Raw genomic sequence first — 26013 nt, forward strand, 5'->3', positions numbered from 1 at the left:
ATGCATACATGCATCCTACTAGGTAACTATAAAGCTGCATACCAGGAAGTCAACATAGAGTTGGTACGTACGTTACGCTTAATGATAACTAATCATTTTTATTATTTTAAGTTTAAGTTCTTGCAAACCCATTATGTACTAGTGGGCGCCTGCAACGTCATTCGGAACGTAAAGTTTTCGACTTTAATTATCACCATTATCTAATAACATTACCTGACGTTTTAAAAGGGTAAACTAAGCCTACCTAAAAAAATTAATTTTGACTTTTGTTTACTTTTATGCGTCAAATTGAAATTCTCCTGTTTTTTTTTATTTGTCTAAAAAAATAATCTGTTTTTTTTTTTAAATATTAGCAATGATAATATCTGCAGTAACAATTATAATATAAATATCTCTGAATAATATATAAATTACATAAAATATTATAATTATTATTAATTATTTATATTGAAATAATATACCTTTTTATTTAGAATTTTTTTTAACATGTTGTGGGAAAATAGTCGAAACTGATGATGAAATTTTACACTAAAATGTAAGAAATATAAACTTAACATTTATTATTAATATATTTTTTTAACATGTTGTGGGAAAATAGTCGAAACTGATGATGAAATTTTACACTAAAATGTAAGAAATAACTTACCAATATTATTTGACATCATGCCATATAATCTTCCTGTAAAAAATAAACAAGCAATGTATTAGGTAAGTTCGGTAATATAACAATAAAATAATTATAAAGCAATCTAAAAACATTAAAAAATTTATAAGAAAAAAAAATAAAACATTTTCCCATATAAAATGGGATAGGATAGGAAATGAAAGGACGGGACGAGGACGGAACAACACGAGGACAGGACGAGATTCGACAAGGACGGGATGGGAACGATACTGGGACGGGAAAAAGGAACCGGACGTCACAGGATATTAGATATACAAAGAAAAATAATAAATATAATACAAGAAAAATAATTCCATGCACTAGTAAATGAATAAAAAAATGCCAGCTGGACAAAGCTGTGAGCAATTATTGGTCATAGTAACAGGGCCCGTAGATAAATGGAACTTCGATTCTCTTTCTACAGACGCTTCGAAAATTAAAAAATGTATGGGAATGACATTCACTATCGATAGATCACGTGATCAAGTTGCCCATTGGATCTCTCATTTCCATATATTTTGTTAGTTTCAAAGCGTTAGCGTTTGTAGAAAAATAATTGACGTATCAGTATTAAGGTATCAGAAGGCGCTGAAACTGACTCCAAATGTCTTAAATATTAAATAAGAAAGTTATAGTAGTAGATTGTTATACAAGGGGCTAAAAAGACCCATTATTTATGTTTAAGGCACAAGCCGGAAGGCGAGGGCCGCTAAATAAAAACCGATTTTATAATGGGTTTAGCCCCGCGTGTTAAACTATACTTTTCACCATGATTGCGAGAAAATAGAATAATTCAGTACAGTAATCAATGTTAAAGTTCTTTTTGCAGACGCAGCTTGCTATTCAATAAAAATCAAATAAAAAAAAAATACGCATTCCACAGACAAGAACGCTGCATTTCGTTCCGATTTCAAACTTTAATCAAACAATTAAGGCCTTACATACCTATGATAGATTCTATTTACGAATAAAGCCTCCTTCGTTTTATAGAGGTCATTATTTTCGAATTAAAGCTTTTTCGTTTTATAGTAAACAAAATTACTTTAGCCCCTAGAGTCTGAAATGCTTGTTTAGCGTGGTAATATGACAGTGTTTTTGAGCAAGAGTAGTGATAATAAATTTCATTTACCAGGATACCCGCTAGATTTAGAACTTGCTATGAATGATCTATCTGTATCGTAAGCATCAGACGAGTAGGTTGGCAACAACGCTCTCCGTGGGTTGGTCGGTGCTGGGGTGGTCGGTGCTGGGGCATTCGGAGCTGAGAGTGGTGTAAAACTGGTCGGAGCTCCTAAAAATCACAATACGTCATTATTAAACTAAGCTTTTTTTTTACGTTTGAGTATGGACGTGGAGTCTCATAAGCAACTCGATGATTTAGTTTTCTTAGCCCTAATTAATTCTAATTCTCCCAACTTCTCGTGATTGAGCTTTTGTTTTAGTTCTAAAACTACCACCAAGAGAGGAGGTTGTACCTTCCGATAAATATCCCGTAAGTAAAAACTATCCACTAGACCTTTGTGCAGTATTTTCCAGTAAATTTACGTTTATAACACATTTGCTCGTAAATGTTTTTATTATTATTATTATTTTTTTTTATTTTTTTTTATACTTTACAAGTTAGCCCTTGACTACAATCTCACCTGATGGTAAGTGATGATGCAGTCTAAGATGGAAGCAGGCTAACTTGTTAGGAGGAGGATCACCACACCCCTTTTCGGTTTCTACACGACATCGTACTGGAACGCTAAATCGCTTAGCGGTACGTCTTTGTCGGTAGGGTGGTAACTAGCCACGGCCGAAGCCTCCCACCAGCCAGACCTGGACCAATTAAGAAAATCTCAATCGGCCCAGCCGGGGATCGAACCCAGGACCTCCGTTTTGTATATCCACCGCGCATACCACTGCGCCATGGAGGCCGTCAAATATCGTTCGTTTATTTCACCAATTTCAATATAGTAATGTATCTCATTACGCACATGTGCCGGAACGTAAAGTTTTCGACTTTAATTATCACCATTATCTAATAACATTACCTGACGTTTTAAAAGGGTAAACTAAGCCTACCTAAAAAAATTAATTTTGACTTTTGTTTACTTTTATGCGTCAAATTGAAATTCTCCTGTTTTTTTTTATTTGTCTAAAAAAATAATCTGTTTTTTTTTTTAAATATTAGCAATGATAATATCTGCAGTAACAATTATAATATAAATATCTCTGAATAATATATAAATTACATAAAATATTATAATTATTATTAATTATTTATATTGAAATAATATACCTTTTTATTTAGAATTTTTTTTAACATGTTGTGGGAAAATAGTCGAAACTGATGATGAAATTTTACACTAAAATGTAAGAAATATAAACTTAACATTTATTATTAATATATTTTTTTAACATGTTGTGGGAAAATAGTCGAAACTGATGATGAAATTTTACATTAAAATGTAAGAAATAACTTACCAATATTATTTGACATCATGCCATATAATCTTCCTGTAAAAAATAAACAAGCAATGTATTAGGTAAGTTCGGTAATATAACAATAAAATAATTATAAAGCAATCTAAAAACATTAAAAAATTTATAAGAAAAAAAAATAAAACATTTTCCCATATAAAATGGGATAGGATAGGAAATGAAAGGACGGGACAAGGACGGTACAACACGAAGACGGGACGAGATTCGACAAGGACGGGATGGGAACGAGACTGGGACGGGAAAAAGGAACCGGACGTCACAGGATATTAGATATGTATAAGAAAAATAATTCCATGCACTAGTAATTGAAAAAAAAAATGCCAGCTGGACAAAGCTGTGAGCAATTATTGGTCATAGTAACAGGGCCCGTAGATAAATGGCACTTCGATTCTCTTTCTACAGACGCTTCGAAAATTAAAAAAATGTATGGGAATGACATTCACTATCGATAGATCACGTGATTAAGTTGCCCATTGGATCTCTCATTTCCATATATTTTGTTAGTTTCAAAGCGTTAGCGTTTCTAGAAAAATAATTGACGTATCAGTATTTAGGTATCAGAAGGCGCTGAAACTGACTCCAAATTTAAATATTAAATAAGAAAGTTATAGTAGTAGATTGTTATACAAGGGGCTAAAAAGACCCATTATTTATGTTTAAGGCACAAGCCGGAAGGCGAGGGCCGCTAAATAAAAACCGATTTTATAATGGGTTTAGCCCCGCGTGTTAAACTATACTTTTCACCATGATTGCGAGAAAATAGAATAATTCAGTACAGTAATCAATGTTAAAGTTCTTTTTGCAGATGCAGCTTGATACTCAATAAAAATCAAATAAAAAAAAATTACGCATTCCACAGACAAAAACGCTGCATTTCGTTCCGATTTCAAATTTTAATCAAACAATTAGGACCTTACATACCTATGACTGATTCTATTTACGAATAAAGCCTTCTTCGTTTTATAGAGGTCATTATTTTCGAATTAAAGCTTTTTCGTTTTATAGTAAACAAAATTACTTTAGCCCCTAGAGTCTGAAATGCTTGTTTAGCGTGGTAATATGACAGTGTTTTTGAGCAAGAGTAGTGATAATAAATTTCATTTACCAGGATACCCGCTAGATTTAGAACTTGCTATGAATGATCTATCTGTATCGTAAGCATCAGACGAGTAGCTTGGCATCAACGCTCTCCGTGGGGTGGTCGGTGCTGGGGCATTCGGAGCTGAGAGTGGTGTAAAACTGGTCGGAGCTCCTAAAAATCACAATACGTCATTATTAAACTAAGCATTTTTTTAACCTTTGAGTATGGACGTGGAGTCTCATAGGCAACTCGATGTTTTCGTTTTCTTAGCCCCTAATTCTAATTCTCTCCCCTTCCCGCGATTGAGTGGCTCAGTAGCTTTTGTTTTAGTTGTAAAACTACTAACAAGAGAGCAGGTTGTACCTTCCGATAAATATCCCGTAAGTAAAAACTATCAACTAGACCTTTGTGCACTGATTTCCAGTAAATTTACGTTTATAACACATTTGCTCGTAAAGTATCGTTTATTTCACCAATTTCAATATCGTAATGTATCTCATTACGCACATGTGCCGTAATGTAAAGTAAAATGCACATGTGCCAATGCTACATTAGTGTAATCACACTAATGTAGCATAAAACCCATACATCCGTCTAAAAACGAACGGTCCTTTTCTAAATCTTCGCAAAGAGTTTTTATGTCAGAAAAGTGCTCAACATTTTATGAATAAAATTAACTTTGTGAGATAAAATATAATAAAAAAAAAACATTTTATCCTTTCATTCTAATAATTTTGACAACCATTTATCGGTAACAGAAACACAAAAATATTAATTTACTTTACTAGTAATACTGGCTGTTTTGGTGTATTTGCCTAAAAAAAACGTATCAAAATGCCATCATAAGGAAAACAAAGATGTAAATTAATTTTCAGAAAGTGTGTTCTAAGTGTGTTTCCTCGCAAATGTGTTATAAAACGTCGTATGACATACGTGGGCTTTGATGATTACAGCCTCTGCTTCCTTACTATAGCTCTCGCCTTCGGCTTCAGCTGCAATATCGCCTCGGCTGTAATTTTCAACTTACCGTACTTATATTATAATGTAGCTACTATAATAAACTATTGTCAAAATTTACATTTGTTACCAGAAATAGGTGCTTTACGTTTTTGGATTCTGATTTATATTTTGAGAAAAAGGACTAATTAGGATAAATAGAAATAAGTTTGACTGTTTTCAATACCTAAAAAAGTAAATTTAGACTTAAAATTAGGTACATCATTTATGATTTCGAAAATTTCTACAATTTTTGATTGATTTTATAAGCACGTTATTTTATTGCTAAATCCCATAATTTAATATTGAATCAGCTTTAAAGCGATCATATATCAGTTTTCTTAAAAAAAAAAAGTGTCTGCATATAGGAGCCTGTCAGACTCCACGTCCACAGTGGTGTTAAGAAAAAGTTTCGTCCATACTTGTAAGGTTAAATACGATGTGCTTAACTTAGGGTAAAGCCACACAGTGCGGTGCGGCGCCGGAGCGCGCCGTCTGGCATATCCTACTATAATGTTATAAACGCGAAAGTTTGTATGGATGTTTGGATGTTTGTTACTCTATAACGCAGCTACTACTGAAGCGATTTAGTTGAAATTTGGAATGGAAATAGATTTTACTCTGAATTAACACATAGGCTACTTTTTATCCCGTAAAAATCGATGGTTTCCCGAAATTTGCGAAAACTAATGATTTTGATGATATGAATGTTTGTTACACTTTCACGCCTCAACTACTGAATCGAATTAGCTGAAATTTGGTATTAAGATATATTATAGCCTGGATTAACACATAGTCTACTTTTTATCCCGGCAAAATCCATGGTTCCCGAGGGATTTGTGAAAAACTAAATTCCACGCGGACGAAGTCGCGGGCGTCCGCTAGTCATTGATATTTGTATGCGGGACGCCGAAGCGACGCCGCCCCGGCGCCAGAATGCACCGTGTGGCATATTTTTGATATTTATATGTCACCTGGATCGAGGTAGCAGCTGAAAATCTGCGCCGCTTGGCCAAGTACTTTGCTTGGTTTATGCGCACAATGCTGAGCTGTTATCTTTTCTCAAGGGTGTGCCAAACATGACAAAGACAAAGCATGGTTTTTGATGCTTCATGTACTTTAGTATTGATTTTCAATAGGGATGATGACAGTTTTTTAAATTGTATATAAATTAAGAGTATGCAATTTTCTAAAAGTAACAGGATATCTGCGATCATTACTTTCGGAGCTACAGGGATTTAAAGAGTCAGATTTGTGGCGCTGCCGCGGATCCCTGACAAACGCTCCATACAAAATGGCACGAACTAGTGACGTCGTTGGCTCGCTGATCGTTAAATTTGTATGGGCGTTCAAACAAAATCACTAATATCTTTGTAATTTGTGCGTTTATGTTTATAGTTAATTTATTGAAAAATGTCACATTTAATGTAAGGAAGCTAAAACTGTATGAATTTTTATCTAATTACGATGAATAAAATTTAATAGATTTTTAAATTTTATAATCTTATTTATTTTGCAAATATCCAAACATTCTTTTCTTTTTTTGTATAAATTAGTTAATATTGACCTTATTTAACCGAATGTATCATAAAAATAAATTTATTCAAACCTAGTCATCGTCCCCATTGTTCAGGTGGTTGGAGCATCAGATACTACAATAGTGCTTACTTAGGCATTGTGGTGTATGGCACATTTTTTTAAATATATACTGCCGCGAACACACCGCACCGTGTCGCGGCGTGCCTGCGGCGCAGCGGCAGAACGCACCATATGACATTTCATTGATATTTGTATGCGGAACGCCGCAGAGACACCGCTGCGGCGCCGCGCCGCTGCCGCACCGCGCCGTGTGGCTTCTCCTTAGTGAGGAATTGAATAGAGAGCAGGTGTACATACCAGTGGGTAGCTTGTCTGCAGATTCCACATCAACTGCGCTGGTCTCATGCGGCTTGACCACTACGAGTGACGTCAGAGGTGTCACAAACGCATACTTGAAAAGAAACAACGAGCTTAAAACATTTCAAACAAAATTGCAGTTAGATATAGTTGTGGTTATGTATCAGGTTTTTTTTTTTGGTTTTAGTTGACAAAGCAAACAAGGTATTTTTTTTATTGGGGTTAACAAACGGAATTACGACCAGTATTGCACAAGAATAGTAAGCTAAATATTTTAGTTCTTCATATCCAACACCGTTAACCAATCACCATTAAAATAATGCCACGTTTGTCATTAATGCCACGTTTGCCACATTAATGCCATTACATGGGTAATGCCACGAACAGTCAGAAACATGGACGCTCTGTCTTACGCCGTCAAAAGTGCATTTCCCTTCAGATCAGAATAAAGCTTAGCAACACAAATAGTGACGGCAATAGTGACGAAAATATCCCGACTGAGCTGTACTCCTTGTTCATTGTTTGAACTATTTAATGTTTTTTTGTTATTTGCAACGACCTCTTGACACATAAAATCTTGTAGATTTTTAGGTGTTAGTATAATTCACAAGTAGGTACATTGTGTGGGTTTATTTTAGGTGATTTTAAGACTTATAAGATAGTACAGTACCTACGACAAATATTTACGAAATGGCGTTTTCTAATTATCCCTTTTTTCGGAAAGTTTAAAAAATCATAAATTAAATTTACTAGATTTACTTGGTTATTTTTTTATAATTATTGTCGTCGATTAAATCACACAAATCTAATATCTTTCTTAATATGTAAAGCTGAAATTAGACATCGAGGTAGTTTAGTTAGTAGGTATCCACTAAGAACGAATTTTGCGATAGGGCTCGATTAAAGAGGTCTAAGGGAGGACGAAATCGCGGGCGTCCGCTAGTAATATTTTATGGGCGAAAGTTTGTGTGTGTGTGTAAGTATATGATTTGTTCATCCTTTACGCTGCAGCTTGCAAGCTGAAATTTTTCATGAAATTAGATAGAGTAAAATCTATTAACACATAACTTATCGCGGGAAAATAGATATGTGATAAAGAATACGAACGGAGTCGCAGGCGTCCGCTAGTGTTCAATATACCTTAAGAGCTATGTCCAGGGCCTTCTTCTCAGGGCTGTTCTCGCCGGTGCTGTGATCGCCCGCGTCGCGTTTGTCCAGCAATTGCTTGATGGTGAGGTAGGCCCACAGGCGCTCTAGCGGCAAGTGCTCGTCTTTGGTACGATTCACTACTACAGTTGAATCTACTACATACCGTATCTGTAATAATAAGAAATTAAAATTGGATAAAAAATCTATACTTATAATAAAAGTGCAACAGGTCCAATAGGGATGATGACAGTTTTTTAAATTGTATATAAATTAAGAGTATACTAATAGCAAAGCAATTTTATAAAAGCAACAGGGTATCTGCGATCATTACTTTCGGAGCTACAGGGATTTAAAGCGTCAGATTTGCGGCACTGCCGCGGATCCTTGAAAAATGCTCCATACAAAATGGCACGATTTGGTGACGTCGTTGGCTCGCTGATCGTTAGGTTTGTATGGGCGTTCAAACAAACTTACTAATATCTTTGTTATTTGTGCAAATATCCAGACAATCTTTGCTTTTTATGTATAAATTAGTTAACATTGACCTTATCTACCCGAATGTATCATAAAAATCAATATATTCAAACCTAGTCATCATCCCCATTCATGTCTTGAGTTACATTTTCGTATTGAATTATTAGTGAACTATTTATTATATATTAAACAAAGAATCATTTAGTTTGACTCACCAATCCCAGATCTTGTCCAGCACCACAAAATCCGAGGATCTGTGGCGTCATCTCGGTGACGTCATCCGCGATCTGCCCCACGATCACCACTTCCGAGCCCTTGTTGATAGTGCGGAACTCACTCTGACTTACTGACCCTGCTTTTATCTGGAAACGTTATCAATAGTTACTGTTACAAATAATTTCTTCGACACATCACGTAATGCTATTCTAAGTAGAAATGCAAATTTAAATTGAGCTTTCCCGCTAAGAAATTTTGTATATCATTAATGGCGGCAGAACAAATGCATGTTCAAATTTTCACGCGACACTCAGACAAGCTCTCTCTCCGCAACGACGGCTTCGTGCGGAGAGAGAGCTTGCGCAAGAAAACGCGTTCAGCGCCATAGTCTGTACAATGTAGACGTACATAGCTCAGTAAAACATACACCTGACTAGCAGTGTAGGTGAACTTGACGTTGACGACGACTTGACGACGACGATGAGTGACGAGGACACCTGTGGGTAGAAGTCCTGCAGTTGCAGCGCTGCATCCGCCGTTTCGTAGATATGTCGCATGAAGTCGTCGTTGCGGAGAGAGAGCTTGCGCAAGGAGTCGCGGTCAGCGCCGTCGCTTGTACATTATACATAGATAACACAAACCTGATTAGCGGGATATGTAAACTCGACGTTAGCGATGAGTGACGAGGACACCTGTGGGTAGAAGTCCTGCAGCTGCAGCGCTGCATCCGCCGTTTCGTAGATATGTCGCATGAAGTCGTCGTTGCGGAGAGAGAGCTTGCGCAAGGAGTCGCGGTCAGCGCCGTCGCTTGTACATTATACATAAATAACACAAACCTGATTAGCGGGATATGTAAACTTGACGTTAGCGAGGAGTGGCGATGACACCTGTGGGTAGAAGTCCTGCAGCTGCAGCGCTGCATCCGCCGTTTCGTAGATATGTCGCATGAAGTCGTCGTTGCGGAGAGAGAGCTTGCGCAAGGAGTCGCGGTCAGTGCCGTCGCTTGTACATTATACATAGATAACACAAACCTGATTAGCGGGATATGTAAACTTGACGTTAGCGAGGAGTGGCGACGACACCTGTCGGTAGAAGTCCTGCAGCTGCAGCGCTGCATCCGCCGCTTCGTAGATGTGCCGCATGAAGCCGTTGTTGCGGAGAGAGAGCTTGCGTAAGAAGTCGCGGTCAGCGCCGTCGCCTGTACAGTCAGTATACATAGTCGTTTAAGAAAGAAAGAAAGAAAAATATTTTTATTTGGTCAGTAAACTTAAAACTAAGCTTTTATATTATACAAAGAACAAAAAAATAAAAGCGCAGTGACCAAATAAAGGTCAGCGCTGGTTTTCACGGTAACATCACGGGCGCAAACAACAGTTATTAAAAATAATAAAATAAGTAAAAAGAATTACATAAATCAATGGATGTAACTACAAAAATATAAAATATAACTAAATAAACAATGCCTAAAAATAATAAAATCACTACAAGTACTACATTACACTAAAAACTAAAAAAATAAAACTCTAGCTCTATTAATTGGAACTTTATGATAATGTATAAAATTATTTACGGAAACATAAATTTATACATTGCTGATCACACTAGTGAAGTAAAATTTCTTTCAAAAATAAAATAATAGATGAAAGAGAAACTTTAAAATTAGTAGCGGTTATTAGCGCCATCTCTAGTGGCGTACTTGTTACAACACAAGCTTCTACTAGTTGTTCAAAATTCATTGAAAGACTAAACGGATACGTAAGTGTCGTAGCTTAGCAGTGTTACTACAGATGGCGCTTTAAAACTTAGCGATATGTCATTTCGATTACATTTTTCGTAACGCCTTTACTAGCCTACTCCCCAAGTGAAGTGTGCGTACAGATATTTACTTCAACAAGTATTTTTGACATAAAAAAATGGAACCGACCTCAAAGACATATTTCAGTTACTCTGATTTTAATACAAAATTACTGAACCGATTTTCATGAAAATTAAATGGGATCAATCTGGAAGTATACTTTATCAAACAAAAAAATTTTCAAAATTGGTTGATAAATGACGAAGTTATGAGGTAACAAACATTGAAAAAAAAACTTACACGTAGAAATGAAAACCTCCTCCTGTTTTGAAGTCGGTTAAAAAGGAATACTCACCAAAGGCGAGCGAGTATATGGCTGCTTTCATATCGCCAGTATTTCTCTGAGTTACACGCTCGATTATTACGTCAGTTTTAGTTTCCCCTACTACCGGTTCGCCGTCCGTCAAAAATATGATGATTGGTTCTGACTGCGCTGACACTATAAAAACAAAAGACATTTTAGTTATATCGTTAAAAATTTTAGCATTTAATCGTTTCTTATTATTCCTATTCAGTCTTAAGAGTATAAGAGTAGGACTCGATTCCGAAAAGGTTATGAAAGAAATGCTCATAATTTTTTACCCTTTTTTTTCAACGATGGAGAATGTTTACTATTTTCAAATGTTAGTTTTCTGTATTCTCCGTTGAAAATAAAAAATTTCGTGAAAGAATTATTTCGATTCGTTAATTAGTTCTCAAGATATGACATTTTAAAGTGAGCGCGCGGCGATAGCCTGCGTTTAATGTGCATGACGTCATCGTACAACACATGCACGGCCCGTTCAGGCAATTTCGTACTTCTGCCTTACCTACAGACGAACTAATGGCTAGCCATTAGTCAAAGAGTAAATTAATATAAAGGCCGTTAGTTCGTAAATACAAAATTGCCTGAACGGGCCGGGCAAGTGTTGCACGATGACGTCACGTACAACATTGCGACTGTTAGCGGGAGTCGATATCGCGAACTTTGAATGCACGTAAAATCATAACTATTTGGTATTTTTAACCGACTTCCAAAAAGGTTCTACGTTACGGCGGCTAGTACGTTTGTTAGTGTTTTCATAAGGTATTTTAAACCACTACAACTTTATGAAGGTTTGGAGTTGGTCTGATGATGGAGCCGAAACACAGACGATGGAACTTGTCAAGGATTTACAGCAGTCACCTTGTGTTTGGACTTGATAAATTTGTATTGATGAGAACTTACCACCTAGATGGATTGTGACTGTATTAAGGGTCTGATGATGAAGACGAGGGACAGTGAAGAGAACTCCTCGACGGTTCACAGTAGCTACCTTGTGTTTGGACTTGATAAATTTGTATTGATGAGAACTTTCCACCTAGAAGATTTGTGACTGTATTAAGGGTCTGGTGATGAAGACGAAGGACAGTGAAGAGAACTCCTCGACGGTTCACAGTAGCTACCTTGTGTTTGGACTTGATAAATTTGTATTGATGAGAACTTTCCATCTAGATGGATTATGACTGTATTAAGGGTCTGATGATTAAGACGAGGGACAGTGAAGAGAACTCCTCGACGGTTCACAGTAGCTACCTTGTGTTTGGACTTGATAAATTTGTATTGATGAGAACTTTCCACCTAGATGGATTGCGACTGTATTAAGGGTCTGGTGATGACGACGAAGCACAGTGAAGAGAACTCCTCCACGGCTCACAGTAGCTACCTTGTGTTTGGACTTGATAATTTTGTATTGATAAGAACTTTCCACTTAGATAGGTTGTGACTGTACACACGCAGTGGGTATGCTAATACTAAAAATAAAAAAATAAAAGTAATCGTGTTTTAATTAAAACTGTTTCTGGAATAACCCCAGAAATTTTGTAGTTTAAACGTATTTAATTAAAACATCACTGGCTTGGCACCGCCTTCAAACTGATCAGAAGGTAGCACATAGGTAGGATGTTATTTTTTGCTTTTTAGTTAGTTATTTTTTGAGTTGGAAGTCGGTTGAATTTTTTTTATTAATAAAACAAAAACTAGTGTATTTGTTTAAATAAAAGCTCTAATCTAATGTAACAATGTTTCAAGTAATTTTGCATATCTAGCATAGAAAACATATGATATCTTATAACATTCTCCAATTTTGGACGATGTTAGAACATTACGAGTTAGGTACTTACATTTTATGTGTTCATTGTGATCTGTGTTCTGATGAACTCCTTTCTTCACAAGAGTCAATGCTGCATCCAGAGCACCCATAATATTTGTAACTGAGAAATTATGAAAATGGAGATTTTTTAACGGCACAAGTTTATTTATTTATTTTTATTTTTTTATATTTAATACAATAAAAAACAATCATTTATTGTATTGGAATACAATAAATGATTGTTTAAAGCTTATCAAAAATCACGAAAAACAACCCAACTTAAGTATATTCAAAGTCAAGAAAACCGAGAAATAAAAAGTATTTCTCGGTTTTCTTGTCTAAAGGTGGGTGCGTTTATGGCAACCAAAAAAAACAACAACTTCAGAAATACTCAACTAGGACATGAAATAACGATAAATTGATAATAGCTTAAAGTTGTGCATTTCGAATATGATGATTTGAGCGTAACCTAACGGAATGGGGTTAAAAAGTTGTTTAAAAAAAACCCTTGAATTAATTTGGTTCTCCACACACCCCCAACGCAACAAGCGTCTTTTATATTTTGAAAGAAATAATCTCTAAATCTTTCTAACTATTTCAGCAAGCCACAATTTAAAAAAAAAAAATTAAAATGTAATAAAAAATACATACACCCCGAATCATACAATCCAGAAACTATAGCTTTCGCCTTAGCAATATTGGTCCATGAAGCGATCGCTGGTGGTACTACCGAGTATTCATTGTAGTATTGTGAATAATGAATGTAATTATCACCATCCCTCAGTTCATACATCTACAAACAAACCAATAATGATATAAAAAGCCAACTCACCAAAATACCTATAGGTCATATCAATATGACGTCCCTTGAACAACTTAAGGCGGAATTATATTTGTCTGACGTGTCGTGTCGTGACGCATCAGGACAGAATCGGTATCATAATAGGATCAGGATTGAAAAAATGGACCTCATTAGGATAAGCCTACTTTAATCATATTTTAGAAATTATGGTAATAGACACGGTAGTTTGTTAAAGAAGCTAATAAATTAATAGTATTTTTACTGTTTTAACATAATGTTAACATAAAATCTTTTTAAGATTTTAGCGCAATTGCCGTTTCATCCTATATTTGTATGGTAAGCACACTAAAATAAAATTCTGAAATGATTCTTGTACACGTTTTGTGTCGTTGTACAAGAATCATTTCAGAAACAGAAAGTAATATTAATATAAACATTTAAACATGTAAACATTGTTCAAAAATTAAATTAAACCATCATTAGTTAGGGTCGGTTTTTCCTTGTAATGTTGTTAGTACGTACTTTATTTGAATGTCGTGGATTTTCAGATCTTTACTGTGCTTAGGATGAAAGTTTTATATCCCTCGCTTCGCCCTTACAATTCTTTAGTTGTTTGGTATTCGGTACATTTTGCCAACAATCATCATTTTTTTTATTCTTTACAAGTTAGCCCTTGACTACAATCTCACCTGATGGTAAGTGATGATGCAGTCTAAGATGGAAGCAGGCTAAATTGTTAGGAGGAGGATGAAAATCCACACCCCCTTTCGGTTCCTACACGACATCGTACCGGAACGCTAAATCGATTACGTCGGTACGTCTTTGCTGGTAGGGTGGTAACTAGCCACGGCCGAATCCTCCCACCAGCCAATAATCATATAACTAATAAAACCTTACCATAACCTCGGTCTTGAATTCCACAATGTTGAAGTAGTCGTACGGTTTAAGTTCAGAGAGTATGGTGTCCATGGCTTTACGGAGTTGATCTATTTTGCGGCCCGCCATAGACCACGACGTGTCGAGTACAAACACCACGTGTTTGCTTAACGGCGGGAGTAAGGTCGGAGCGAGGAAATGCACGAAGTAGCCATCGTTTACCTGTGACATACAAGCTCTTAAGTTCAACCCTACTGTTAAAACAGTAGGGTTGGCAACATTTCATTCCTATTTTTTACTGTTTTTCAACTAGTGTTCACCACCACCAATATTATATACACTATGCAACCATTTTTTGATAACCACTACGTAATAAAACGCAATGACACTAGATGGAAGTATCTTCTCTCGGGATTCAACAAAAATATGTATGATTAAAAAAAATGTAAACACTGAACTCTGAAGATGAGGCAAAAACTGAAAATAATTTCATTTTGATTTTTGTTATTTTTGTTATTGTGATCATCAATACATAATATATCAATGTATGTGATTTCTAGCAACTAAGAAAATTGTTTATTGCTTAGATACATATTATATATATGTGTCAAAGGTTTATTGTTTAAAATAAATGACCAAAATTATGAAATCTGCCTTTTTATACTTTACCTACTGCTTTCTACTGTTTTTTTATTGGTGAATTAGTGTTTATTAGCTTTTTGAGGTTGGCAACACTGCTTAAGTTATTCATTCAAATCAATATATTTAGAGCTATTTAAAATATTTGATTTTAGTAAATTAGCTCTTTTAGAACTAAAGAGGTCAATACCAATATTTCATCATCGTTGGACCGTTCTACGTCGTACTCCACCACAAACTGTCCAAGCGCCGTACCGTCTCCGCTGCTCTTGTCCTGGTAATGAAAGCAAATTAGTGTCCCAATACTGTAACTCATATCAACACATCATGGGCGAAAGTGGAAACTCATTTCCACTTTCCTCTCAGAATGAGACCACGAACATACGTCCTTCGATTCGGAGGGCATGTTAAATATCATGTGCCTCAAACGATGAAGGAAAAACATCGTGAGGAAACCTGCGTACCTCAAAAATTTCTTAATTCTGTACTTTTCAAGCAATACATATTTTACATTATATTATATAAAAATTATACTAGTCACACTTTCATTATATAATGCAAGCTATGGAGCCCAGTTTGGGTGTAGCTTTAGTTGTCGAGTGATAGGGAGATCGTTTTTATTATTTTTCTATATCATGCATGTAGTCATTTACCGCGTAGCACTTTTCGACTAGAAAGTCCCTTAATATTTTTGTGAATGCATTATCTTTTTCCTCATTCCTTCCTCATACTTGTGTAAGGAGCAGTGATAGCCTAGTGGATATGACCTCTGCCTCCGATTCTGGAGGGTGTGGGTTCGAATCCGGTCCCGGGTATGCACCTCCAACTTTTCAGTTGTGTGCATTTTAAGAAATTAAATATCACGTGTCTCAATCGGTGAAGGAAAACATCGTGAGGAAACCTGCATACCAGAGAATTATCTTCATTCTCTGCGTGTGTGAAGTCTGCCAATCCGCATTGGGCCAGCGTGGTGGACTATTGGCCTAACCCCTCTCATTCTGAGAGGAGACTCGAGCTCAGCAGTGAGCCGAATATGGGTTGATGACGACACTTGTGTAAAGACTGCCAAATCGCATTAGCCTATTAGCCCGTGCTCAACAGTGAGGTGTTATTGATAATGCCATTTATATTAAACATATACGAATTAATTGTTTTAGTTTATTGCAACTAAAATAATTCATATTCTATAATTAATATATTTTTAACAGACTCAGAGGCGGATTACAAAAATAAGAAAATCTAAGTCGAAAAAAAGTTGTCCTGAAAAATGTTGTGGATCATATTCACAACATTTGTCAGAACAACTTAATTAACAAATCAAACTGTAACCAAAGAAACCCTAGTATGGCAGAGAATGACCTTGAGTGGAGTCACGTACTTGTGAACGTTGCGTGTAGGGTAAAAGGAGCCTTTCACAGTTAACTAACACTCCTGTTTTCCACTCTAGTCACTCTCCCCGCCTATCCTAAGTAACCCTTAAAGAATTACACAACGACAAATGTGGACGTCTCGAACGCCACGAGCATACTAAAGCCGACCATACCTCATATCGCAAGTTATTAACGCCAACCGTTCGTTACCCCTCTCTAACTCCTTACTCTCTTTACGGAAACAAGTCGCGCCACCTAGCGTCAGCACAAGCCAACACGAGATCGGGCGACGTCATATCCATCTAAGAATATTATTTCCAACAATATGCTAATGCCCATTTTTACTAAGTATAAGAAAAGTGACAACATACCATGTATATTTTAGCAAGTCTTCTCTGTTCTTTTAAATCAGGAGTAAAAGTAACAGTTACTTCTCGATAGTTTGTACCTCTTCGAATAACGGCCATCGGGTTTTCTACGACAATACAAGAGAATAAGTTTATGTTTAATAGTAGATTGTTATACAAGGGGCTATAAAGAACTATTTTATACCTACGAGGTATTTTTAGGGCACGAGCCGTAAAGCGAGGGCCGCTAAATAGAAACCGAGTTTCTATTGCCCCGCGAGTTACACTATACTTTTCACCATGATTGCGAGAAAATAAAATAATTCAGTACAGTATTCAATGTTAAAATTCTTTTTGCAGACGCAGTTCGCAACTTAATAAAAATTAAATAAAAAAAAATACGCATTTAACAGACAAGAACGCTGCATTTTGTTCTAATTTTAATTCATACGTACATCAATACTTATATTTTAAAGAGGTAAAGTTTGTGGTATTGTTGAAAGTAATATTTGGATTTACGAAATCAATGTAGAGATTTCATTACTACACAGCCATGTTATTTGTGTGTTAGGCTATATTTTATCCCCGTATTTTCACGGAAACGGAAACTACGCAGGTGAAACCGTGAGGCGTCGGCTACGGCTACGGCTAGTACAATACATTGAGAAATGTATTCTATTTATTAATTTACTTGACTTTTTAAAAGCTGAAAGTACACAACAGCGATTAATATTCAACTTACGTGCATCATTTTTCGTCGCATCAATTTCGTTACCAGTCCTCAGCTCAGGAACTTCCAGTTTAATGATTTTTTGTGATTCCTTGATATGCACGACGACCTCCATGACCGGCACCAGCGCGCCGGGATGCAGGTTGATGACGTGACTGTACAGTCCGTTGCGGCGCACTAAAAAGTCTTCGTAACGCAAATCAAAGATGGCGGTAGTGTTGCCTTCCACGTTGACTGATACAGTGAAGTGGTTGGAGTTGCGAGCTCTGTTTATTGAAAAAATATGTATGTAGTTTGAGGAAAACTTACACATTCAAAAAATCATTTTTTTTTCTTTTACTGTGTCACTATGACGAAAAGCCAACAGTAATAATATAATCAGTCTATTCGTGTAGGTGCAACACACCCCTTATCACGATGGTATTTTAAGATGCACTACCCCTATGCTTTCCTCTAAAACTCTACGTATTTGAATAGGCAAAAAACAAAAAAAAACGTTTGCTAATTTGTTATGCAACCGATTTCTGTTTAAAAGTTACTCTAAGTACAGTTTTATATCTGTTTTCATGTGGCAGATGTTTATATTACAATACAAAAACCATTTTCGAGCCAGACTAGAAAATACCAGATGCTTTATTTAAAGCATCACATCATTTGAAATTGATTTGTTACAGTCTATAAAAGACAAGCTCAAGAGCATTTAAAACTAAAAACATCTTCCAAAATAAAATTTTGAAGTAGTACATTTTAAGTAGGTATTCTTTTTACGCCTTTAAATATTTTACTTACTTAGTAGCAACGTGAGCGGCTGCACTGCCCTGTGAGACTGCTTGAGTATAAATTTGTTTAGCTTCGAGTTTGCTTTTCACATACGCTTTGTATGGTTTTCCTCCAATGATCCTAAAACCACAACACACATATTATTGAGCGAGAACTGATCTTTATGCAAAGAAATAAATTGGCTTGATAGACGCGAGTCGGGGCTCGCGACGTGCGTGATCACTGACGTGCGCGCGTAGCGCAGCGTCACGTCGGAGCGCACGCGCATCTCTGTTATTATATACATACATAGTGAATCCACTGATGAAGGCGGTGTTGGGCAGCAGCATGCGGAAGGTGGCCTCCTGCGGCCGCGAGTCGGGGTTCGCGACGTGCGTGATCACTGACGTGCGCGCGTAGCGCAGCGCCACTTCGGAGCGCACGCGCATCTCTGTTATTATATACATACATAGTGAATCCACTGATGAAGGCGGTGTCGGGCAGCAGCATGCGGAAGGTGGCCTCCTGCGGCCGCGAGTCGGGGTTCGCGACGTGCGTGATCACTGACGTGCGCGCGTAGCGCAGCGCCACTTCGGAGCGCACGCGCATCTCTGTTATTATATACATACATAGTGAATCCACTGATGAAGGCGGTGTCGGGCAGCAGCATGCGGAAGGTGGCCTCCTGCGGCCGCGAGTCGGGGTTCGCGACGTGCGTGATCACTGACGTGCGCGCGTAGCGCAGCGCCACTTCGGAGCGCACGCGCATCTCTGTTATTATATACATACATAGTGAATCCACTGATGAAGGCGGTGTCGGGCAGCAGCATGCGGAAGGTGGCCTCCTGCGGCCGCGAGTCGGGGTTCGCGACGTGCGTGATCACTGACGTGCGCGCGTAGCGCAGCGCCACTTCGGAGCGCACGCGCATCTCTGTTATTATATACATACATAGTGAATCCACTGATGAAGGCGGTGTCGGGCAGCAGCATGCGGAAGGTGGCCTCCTGCGGCCGCGAGTCGGGGTTCGCGACGTGCGTGATCACTGACGTGCGCGCGTAGCGCAGCGCCACTTCGGAGCGCACGCGCATCTCTGTTATTATATACATACATAGTGAATCCACTGATGAAGGCGGTGTCGGGCAGCAGCATGCGGAAGGTGGCCTCCTGCGGCCGCGAGTCGGGGTTCGCGACGTGCGTGATCACTGACGTGCGCGCGTAGCGCAGCGCCACTTCGGAGCGCACGCGCATCTCTGTTATTATATACATACATAGTGAATCCACTGATGAAGGCGGTGTCGGGCAGCAGCATGCGGAAGGTGGCCTCCTGCGGCCGCGAGTCGGGGTTCGCGACGTGCGTGATCACTGACGTGCGCGCGTAGCGCAGCGCCACTTCGGAGCGCACGCGCATCTCTGTTATTATATACATACATAGTGAATCCACTGATGAAGGCGGTGTCGGGCAGCAGCATGCGGAAGGTGGCCTCCTGCGGCCGCGAGTCGGGGTTCGCGACGTGCGTGATCACTGACGTGCGCGCGTAGCGCAGCGCCACTTCGGAGCGCACGCGCATCTCTGTTATTATATACATACATAGTGAATCCACTGATGAAGGCGGTGTCGGGCAGCAGGGCAGCAGCATGCGGAAGGTGGCCTCCTGCGGCCGCGAGTCGGGGTTCGCGACGTGCGTGATCACTGACGTGCGCGCGTAGCGCAGCGCCACTTCGGAGCGCACGCGCATCTCTGTTATTATATACATACATAGTGAATCCACTGATGAAGGCGGTGTCGGGCAGCAGGGCAGCAGCATGCGGAAGGTGGCCTCCTGCGGCCGCGAGTCGGGGTTCGCGACGTGCGTGATCACTGACGTGCGCGCGTAGCGCAGCGCCACTTCGGAGCGCACGCGCATCTCTGTTATTATATACATACATAGTGAATCCACTGATGAAGGCGGTGTCGGGCAGCAGGGCAGCAGCATGCGGAAGGTGGCCTCCTGCGGCCGCGAGTCGGGGTTCGCGACGTGCGTGATCACTGACGTGCGCGCGTAGCGCAGCGCCACTTCGGAGCGCACGCGCATCTCTGTTATTATATACATACATAGTGAATCCACTGATGAAGGCGGTGTCGGGCAGCAGCATGCGGAAGGTGGCCTCCTGCGGCCGCGAGTCGGGGTTCGCGACGTGCGTGATCACTGACGTGCGCGCGTAGCGCAGCGCCACTTCGGAGCGCACGCGCATCTCTGTTATTATATACATACATAGTGATTGAGTGAGCATTCTCGCGTCGGAGAATCCCGCCCCCTTGAGGCTCCGGCTGATGATAGGGGCTGCCCCTCGTATTCTGGGGGGGGCAACGTTTTGCCAAAATGTAATAAGCCATTTGCCAGGTCTGGCCTGCTACAACGCACGCCACCTAAACCGACGACTCAAGCAAGAATTAGGACAGAAACAGAACGAACGGAAACTGACGATGGACTATCTACAGGTGATGAAGGGGCACAATACAGGCGGACATCCTATGCAAGCCCTCTCACTTTCTTTTCGCCAATGGCGGACACGCCACAAAGTAGAGGAGAGTGGAAACGAAAAAAGTCACCAACCAACAAGGAGGCAGAGACCCTAGTAGAAAAAGAAGATCGTCTGCTGAAAGGACTATTCGACAATATTGTTGTAGTCAACTCACTTGTGGAAAGGCAAGGGCCTTATAAAAATACAGCCAACGAAATCAAGATTAAACTTCGCGAATTGCAAAAATTATGCGGCCGAGTAATGGATGTTAGACGAATGAAAGCAGAAAGCCATGAGGATGTGGAGAGGGCTCCGAAAAGAGCAAAAAAAATAGTAACGCTGGAAGAAAAAGGTACAAATACGTCGACCGGAGGCGAAACGGAGGAATTAGAATGGGATGACGATTTATGCACAGAAACGGACTGGAAGATAATAAAAAGGAAAGGGAAGTTAGAAAAACGCAAGGAAACTAAGAAACCGTTTGAAGTAACACAAAGCCTCGACGGAAAAATACCACAGGCGGAGGACAAAATGACAGAAAGTACCCAAGCAGAGAGAAAAAAGAAAGGTAGAAGAAGCAGAGAAGTGAAAAAAACGCCTACAAAGTCAAGAATTAAAACATCAAAAACAAAACCTGAAGCACTGCTGGTGGAGGTAAAAGATAGAGATTATGCAAGTGTACTAAAAGAGGTGAAAACAGGGTTTACAAGTGAGGAAGTTCTTTTTTCTAAGATAAGGAAGACTATGAAAGGGGACATTCTCCTTGAAATTGATAAAGAGCAAAATGAAGGAGCCTTAAAAGTAAAAGAAAAAATTAAGGGTTTGTATCCCACTTTAAGCCTGAAAGCACTAAGAGATTCCCAAGACATCATAGTTAAGGGGATGGATGTCACAGTCGAAAGGGAAGAGCTAGAGGAGACACTTAAGAACAAAGCAACAGAGTTCCGCATTAAAAGTTTCTGGGAAAATAGCTATAGGGTTAAAACCGCTATAATAGCGCTACCAAAGGAGGAGGCGCTCAAAATAGTAGGGGACGGTAAAATCAAGATAGGATGGATGAGAGTCCCAGTGCACTTAATAGAAGAAAGGAAAAAATGTTATAGGTGTCTAGAACATGGCCATATCTCAACTGAATGCCAAGGACAAGATAGGAGCAAGAAGTGCTATAACTGCGGTACAGAAGGGCATAAAGCTAAAGAATGCAGGAATGAAGCAGTTTGCGCTATTTGCAGTGATAGAGGTCAGACTAACACAAACCACAGCATGGGCTCAAGATACTGTCCTTCTTGGAAAACAAAGATACTTGGAAGACCGAACAAGCCAAAAAACGGGGCGTAAGAGCAGGGAATGGAGCGACAGACTCGCCTCTTAAAGTGCTACAAATTAACCTGGACAGAACGCGAGTTGCCCATGACCTGCTCGAAGTTACCGTACAAAATCACGACATTGATTTAGCCATAGTAGCAGAACCTAATAAAAATATAGCGGAGGTTAAGGAATGGATCACGGACCGGAGAGGTGATGTAACGGTTATTGTTTACAACAAACAAATACAATTTAAAGTGGTGAGTAGAGGTAATGGCTTCATAGGAATATCTATGGCGGGGCTGACAATATATAGCTGCTATTTTTCACCAAACTCTAGCTTGGAGGAATTTGACAGAGATATTAATGAGCTCTTTGAAAACATAAACTCACAACGCGGCAGCATCCTAGTCGCCGGTGATTTCAATGCGTCGTCAAAAATCTGGTCACTTAAGGCTGAAAATACTAGAGGTCGATTAATTATGGAAATGCTGGCGAGTAGGGACATGGTAATTGTAAACGAAGGACTTGAACCAACATTCCAAAGAGGTCCAAAAAACTCCACTCCAGATATTACATTTGTAAATTCTGGCCTAGTACATCAAGTGAGAGAATGGCAAGTTTTGAATGAAGATAGCCTGAGTGGACACAGGTACATAAAGTTTAAAGTTCTCCGAAACGAGTTTAAAACGCTTAAAACGTGTATCGGATGGAGACTGGATAAGATGGACCAAAACATATTCAAGCAGGCCTTGAAAGAAAAGGAAGTACACTCACCAGAAGAACTAGTGCAGCTGACACAAAAGGCCTGCGATAAAGCGATGCCAAAGAAAAGCCGTCGACAGAAAATACCCGTTTACTGGTGGAATAAAAATATAGGGGAAAAAAGAAAGCACTGCACAACATGTCGCAGAAAATACACTCGTAAGAGGCGGATAAAGGGGACGAGTAATTTAGAAGAGGTTAAAAGTAATGAAGAAGAAATACAGCGACTTAAAGAACAGTACAAAGCTGCAAAAGTAGCCCTCCAGACAGAAATTTCTAGGGCAAAGCAAGAACAATGGAGAAAACTCTGCGAGGAGGTGGATAAAGATACATGGGGACTTGGATATAAAATAGTCACTAAAAAACTGCATCAACGCCCGCCGTGTCTTGACATGGATCTTATCAAATCCGTAGTGAAAGTACTATTTCCGTCGCACAAAGACTTTGGTAGAGTTATTGCAAATGGACTTGAGGTTCCAGAAGTAACACAGGAGGAGATGAAAAATGCTGCAGAAGGCCTCAAGTCAAAAAAAGCACCAGGTCCAGATCTTCTGTGCCCAGAAGTGGTTAAGTTAGCTGCGCAAGTTATCCCGGAAACCCTAAGGAAGATCGTAAGCATGTTGTTTAAGTCAGGAATTTTCCCCGCATCCTGGAAGACAGCTAGTCTGGTCCTACTTAAAAAAGTCAATAAACCTGCAGACGACCCTACGGGTTATAGGCCAGTGTGCTTACTTGATTGCTATGGGAAGCTAATGGAGAGACTCCTAGTAAATAGAATCGAGAAGCTGCTGCCAGATCACGGTGGTCTCTCAGAACATCAGTATGGATTCAGACGAGGTCGATCCACATTAATGGCGGTAAAGAAAGTAATAGAAACGGCTATGAGAGCAAGACAGGGAACACGGAAAACTAGACAGTTATGTGCCTTGATATGTCTCGATGTCAGGAATGCTTTTAATTCTGCCCCATGGAGAGAAATCCTCATAGAAATCAGGAAAAGAGGTTTCCCTGGCTATATACAGAACCTTTTAGGCAGCTACCTAGAAAATCGAGCCATAGAAATAATAGACAGCAAAGGAGAGAGGGATACAATAAAAATCAGCAGCGGAGTTCCTCAGGGATCAATTCTGGGTCCCACACTGTGGAATATATTATACGACGGAGTATTTAAGCTCAAACACGAAGATGGCATCCATGTGATAGGATTTGCTGACGATTTAGCTGTGGTAGTGGTGGCCAAAACTGAAGCAGTTCTTATGTCTCGGGCAAATAGAGCACTGGAACGCATAAAAGACTGGATGCAAGGAAAGCACCTGGCCCTAGCACCTGAGAAAACAGAAGCTGTTGTTTTTAGTGGAAGGCGAAAGCTCAGGCCTATAAATTTTCTAATCCAAGGTGCTACTGTGACCCCCAAGGAACACGTGAAATATTTGGGAATATGGCTCGACAAAAGTTTAAACTTTAAAAAACATATTGAAGAAATATCCAAAAAAGCGCAGAGGCAAGCGGAATCTCTTTGCAGACTTATGCCTACAAAAGGAGGCCCTAGAGCTGGTAAGCGAAGGGTGCTGGCGTCAGTAGCACAATCCGTAATTCTCTATGGCGCCCCACTGTTTTCCGGAGCTATGAACGTGGAGCTATACCGAAAAAAGTTGGAGGCAGTACAAAGAAGACTAGCTATAGGGATTAGCGGCGCATACCGAACAATATCTACGGAAGCGGTGCTGGTGATAGCAGGGCTTATTCCTATAGCCAAGCTAGTAAAAGAGCGTGCAACTCTGTTTGAAAGGAAGGATAGCCAATCCTTACAAGTACGTGAAGACACACTGACTGAATGGGAAAACGAGTGGACCAGAACAGGAAAGGGGACATGGACACGAGAGCTGATCCCCGACCTGAAAAGATGGCACAAACGGGAGCACGGGGAAGTAGATCGATGGCTAACCCAGGCACTAAGTGGGCACGGGGTGTTCAATACTTACCTGTATGCTATTGGCAAGGCACCGAGTGAAAAGTGCTACTTCTGCGGCGAGGAGGACACTCCGAGACACGCAATCTTCGAGTGTGCGGGCTGCGCTGACCTAAGAACAGCGGCCCAGGGGCCAAGGGGCAGCGTGGATGCGCAAAACCTTATTGCACGCATGCTAGTAGACGTGGAAGAATGGAGGAAATACTCTCAGATGCTCAGAGCAATCATGATCAGGAGAGAGGAAAGAGAACGGGCAGAAAAAAAGGAAAGCGAGGAATGATAAATAGATAAATAGAAAGTCAGTACGAAGAAATGCAAAGCGGTTCCGTACTGACTGGCAGGAAAAAAAAAAAAAAAAAAAAAAAAAAAAAAAAAAAAAAAAAAAAAAAAAAAAAAACATACATAGTGAATCCACTGATGAAGGCGGTGTCGGGCAGCAGCATGCGGAAGGTGGCCTCCTGCGGCCGCGAGTCGGGGTTCGCGACGTGCGTGATCACTGACGTGCGCGCGTAGCGCAGCGCCACTTCGGAGCGCACGCGCATCTCTGTTATTATATACATACATAGTGAATCCACTGATGAAGGCGGTGTCGGGCAGCAGCATGCGGAAGGTGGCCTCCTGCGGCCGCGAGTCGGGGTTCGCGACGTGCGTGATCACTGACGTGCGCGCGTAGCGCAGCGCCACTTCGGAGCGCACGCGCATCTCTGTTATTATATACATACATAGTGAATCCACTGATGAAGGCGGTGTCGGGCAGCAGCATGCGGAAGGTGGCCTCCTGCGGCCGCGAGTCGGGGTTCGCGACGTGCGTGATCACTGACGTGCGCGCGTAGCGCAGCGCCACTTCGGAGCGCACGCGCATCTCTGTTATTATATACATACATAGTGAATCCACTGATGAAGGCGGTGTCGGGCAGCAGGGCAGCAGCATGCGGAAGGTGGCCTCCTGCGGCCGCGAGTCGGGGTTCGCGACGTGCGTGATCACTGACGTGCGCGCGTAGCGCAGCGCCACTTCGGAG

The 26013-nt window shown here is 39.9% G+C and overlaps 1 protein-coding gene across 1 annotated transcript in view; it reads right to left on the reverse strand.

Moving 5' to 3' along the window:
• LOC112058425 (inter-alpha-trypsin inhibitor heavy chain H3) overlaps positions 1-26013 on the reverse strand; it is a 35703-nt gene that overhangs the window by 7220 nt on the left and 2470 nt on the right. The window contains exons 4-19 of the mRNA XM_052881192.1: positions 18483-18593; positions 17706-17959; positions 16988-17091; positions 15437-15520; positions 14629-14829; positions 13581-13722; positions 12961-13050; positions 11114-11257; positions 9995-10161; positions 8963-9109; positions 8265-8441; positions 7125-7218; positions 4257-4403; positions 3134-3166; positions 1794-1955; positions 647-679 (exon numbers count right to left, since the gene is read on the reverse strand). Coding sequence (XP_052737152.1) covers positions 647-679; positions 1794-1955; positions 3134-3166; positions 4257-4403; positions 7125-7218; positions 8265-8441; positions 8963-9109; positions 9995-10161; positions 11114-11257; positions 12961-13050; positions 13581-13722; positions 14629-14829; positions 15437-15520; positions 16988-17091; positions 17706-17959; positions 18483-18593 — 2090 coding nt within the window. The remainder of the gene's footprint in view (positions 1-646; positions 680-1793; positions 1956-3133; positions 3167-4256; positions 4404-7124; positions 7219-8264; positions 8442-8962; positions 9110-9994; positions 10162-11113; positions 11258-12960; positions 13051-13580; positions 13723-14628; positions 14830-15436; positions 15521-16987; positions 17092-17705; positions 17960-18482; positions 18594-26013) is intronic.

The sequence above is a fragment of the Bicyclus anynana genome, chromosome 4 (assembly GCF_947172395.1).
Source record: "Bicyclus anynana chromosome 4, ilBicAnyn1.1, whole genome shotgun sequence".
Classification (NCBI taxonomy): Eukaryota; Metazoa; Arthropoda; class Insecta; order Lepidoptera; family Nymphalidae; genus Bicyclus; species Bicyclus anynana.